General features: G+C 59.0%; 1 protein-coding gene across 1 annotated transcript; it reads left to right on the forward strand.

Annotated features, from left to right (window-relative positions):
- Positions 1-201: 201 nt before the first annotated feature.
- Positions 202-2636, forward strand: ETH_00018115 (uncharacterized protein; the record flags this gene model as incomplete). The annotated part of the gene is made up of 2 exons (XM_013379118.1): positions 202-1355; positions 1467-2636. Coding segments are annotated over 2 exons (2324 nt in total), but the record flags the coding sequence as incomplete, so codon positions are not given.
- Between the last annotated feature and the right edge of the window lie 180 nt (positions 2637-2816).

Raw genomic sequence — 2816 nt, forward strand, 5'->3', positions numbered from 1 at the left:
GCTGCGCGGCCCCGCTTAAACCGAAAAGAACATTCCCCATGTAATCCTGTTGCTGCTGCTGGGATTTGTCCTTCTCCTCAGCGGCGCCGCTGCAGCACAGCTGCCAGTTCTGCAGCAGCTGCCGCTGCTGCTGCAGGGGCCTCTGCTGCAGCAGCTGCTGCTGCAAGGACCTCTGCTGCAGCAGCTCACGCAGGCAGCATCATGCAAATCATTAAGCCCCTCCTCATTTCCGAAGAAGAGCTGCAGCTTGAGGGTCAAGTCAGGAGACACGACCTGCTGCTGCAGCAGAGGCAGCAGCAGCACCAGCACAACCTGCTCCTGCAGCAGCAGCAGCACGACCTGCCTCTGCAGCAAAGGCAGCAGCAGCGCCAGCGCGATCTCCTGCTGAAGCACACGCAGCAGCAGCACCCGCGCGACCTGCTGCTGCATCAGACGCAGCAGCAGCACCAGCACGACCTGCTGCTGCAGCAGACGCAGCAGCAGCACAAGCGCATGCAGCTGCAGCAGGAGAACACTTTAGCTGATTCCGAGAAGGCTTTCCTTTGCGGTGCTTTTCACCCGCAGCAGCGGTGGCTGGAAGCTGACGACGCAGAGGAAGCTTTGCTGCAGCAGCTGCTGCTAGAACAGCAGAAGCACCAACAGCTGCAGCAGCAACAGCGACAGCAGCAGCAGCAGCAGCAGCAGCAGCAGCAGCAGCTTTTAGAACAGCTAGAGAATGAAATGGCTCCTTCTGATTTGCCATTTGCCCCCACCCCTAAGCAGCAGCAGCTGTTGGAGGAAGAGGAAGACATGGAAGAGCTACTGCAGCAGCAGCTGCTACTTGTGCAGCAGAAGCAGCAGCAACTGCAGCGGCGAAGTATCCAGCTAAGGGCTACGTCGCCGGCAGCAGCAGCAGCAGCAGCAGCAGCGCAGGAGAAGCGCAGCAGCAGACGGCTAACTTCTCCTTCAAGAAGACAGTTGTCCATGAGGCGGAGGCAGCAGCTTGCTGGTGTCTTTGCTGCAGCGCGCCCCAAGAGCAGCAGCTGCAGCAGCAGCAGCAGGTCTCCCAGTTCGCCGGCGTCAGCAGCAGAGAGCAGCAGAGAGTTGTCGCCGCCGCAGCAAGTCAGGCAGAAGCTGCGTCTACCCACTGCAGCAGCAGCAGCAGCAGCAAGGAGCAGCAGCAGGCATGGGCCACGCAAATGCGATGATGCCGAAGCTCATTCTAATTCCTCCGAGCAGCAGCAGAACCCGCAGAAGCAGCAGCAGCAGCAGCAAGCCGACAGGAACCTGAAGAATGCCCACCAAAAGAAGGCGCAGCAGCAGCAGCAGGACCAGCACCCGCAGCAAGCCTCTGAGCAGTTTACTGCGTTGGAGCTGTAAGATTCTAGTCTGCTGCACTTCTTATGCTGCTGCTGCTGTTGCTGCTGCTGCTGCGATTGCATTCGCTGCTGAAGTGCTTGCTGCTGCTGCGCTGTGCTGCTGCTCAGGACGCTGCAACGCATCTTTGGGGTGCGTGCAGCAGACCCGGAGGGTCACGAGGAGGACAGTGCTGCTGCTGCTGCCAGCGCAGCCCTTGCTGCAGCAGCTGCTGCTGCTGCTGTGAGAGCAACAGCAGGGCAGCAGCAGCAAATGGGAGTGTCCATGGAGAAGCGCAGAGCCCTGGCTGAAAAGCTGAGAAGACTGGCTCAGGAGCTTCAAGGCGAAGAGGGTCTGCAGCAGCAGCAGCAGCAGCCGCAGCAAGACCATCAACAGCCGCCAGAGCAGCAGCGCCAGCAGCAGCAAGAGCAGCAGCAGCAGCAGCACGAGCAGCAGCAGCAGCAGGAGGTGCCTTCAAGTGCCAATCTGCAAAGAAGCAACGCTCTTTCTCCCCTTGATTGCGAGAGCAGCAGCAATGACAGCAGCAGCAATGACAGCAGCAGCAGCAGCAGCCCAGCTGAAGATGGGTTTCCTCTTTCCTCACTGAAAGAGCAGCAGCATATAGGGCAAGATGGCGAGGACAGCGACTCCCCCCTATCTAAGGCCCAAGATCCTAAGGCAGCAGCAGCAGCAGCAACAGAAGCCACAGCAGCAGTAGCAACACCACCACCAGCAGCAGCAGCAGCAGAAGTAGCAACTCCAGCAGCAGCAGCAGCAAGGAAAGCATCACGTTCTGCAGCTTGCCTCCGACAGCGGAGCAGCAGCCAAGTCAAGGCATTAGGCTTGTCTCAAGAGAGCCGAAGTAATCCTGCAGCTGTTGCAGCTGCAGCAGCAGCAGCAGCTGCTGCTGCTGCAGCAGAGGAAGCTGCAGCGAAGCCGACAGCAACACCTATGGCCGTCGAGAATGAGCAGCAGCAAAAGGTTCTTGATGTGCTCGACGCTCTCATGAAGCAAATTGAGGCTTCGCAAGGTCTATCTGCTGCTGCTGCTGCTGCACCAGCAGCAGCAGCAGCAGCAGCAGCAACCGCATCAGTAGCAGCAGCAAAAGAAACACAAAGTGTCTCATCTTTTTTTCCCAACGAGGACCCAGAAGAAGCCCAGCAAGAGGGCTGCTTCAGCGCCCAAGGCATTTTAGCAGCAGCAACAGAAGTTGCTGCTGCTGCTGCAGCTGCAGCAAAAGGCGCTCCAAAGGGGGACTGCCTGCGCGAGGGGGCTCTGAGGCAGACAGCTGCGCCCAGGAGGTTCGCAGCAGCAGCAGCAGCAGCACCAACAGCAGCAGCAGCAGCAGCAGTGCTGCAGGAGAAGCAGCTTGTTCATTCTTCCGAATCACTTTTCTCAGAATGCTGCAGCTGCTGTGGTCAGCCCTCTCCTAGACGGGAAGACTCTTTAGGTACTCCTGCAGCAGCAGCAGCAGCAGCAGC

Source organism: Eimeria tenella, genomic scaffold (assembly GCF_000499545.2).
Source record: "Eimeria tenella Houghton genomic scaffold, Eth_scaff1445, whole genome shotgun sequence".
In the NCBI taxonomy this organism is placed as follows: domain Eukaryota; phylum Apicomplexa; class Conoidasida; order Eucoccidiorida; family Eimeriidae; genus Eimeria; species Eimeria tenella.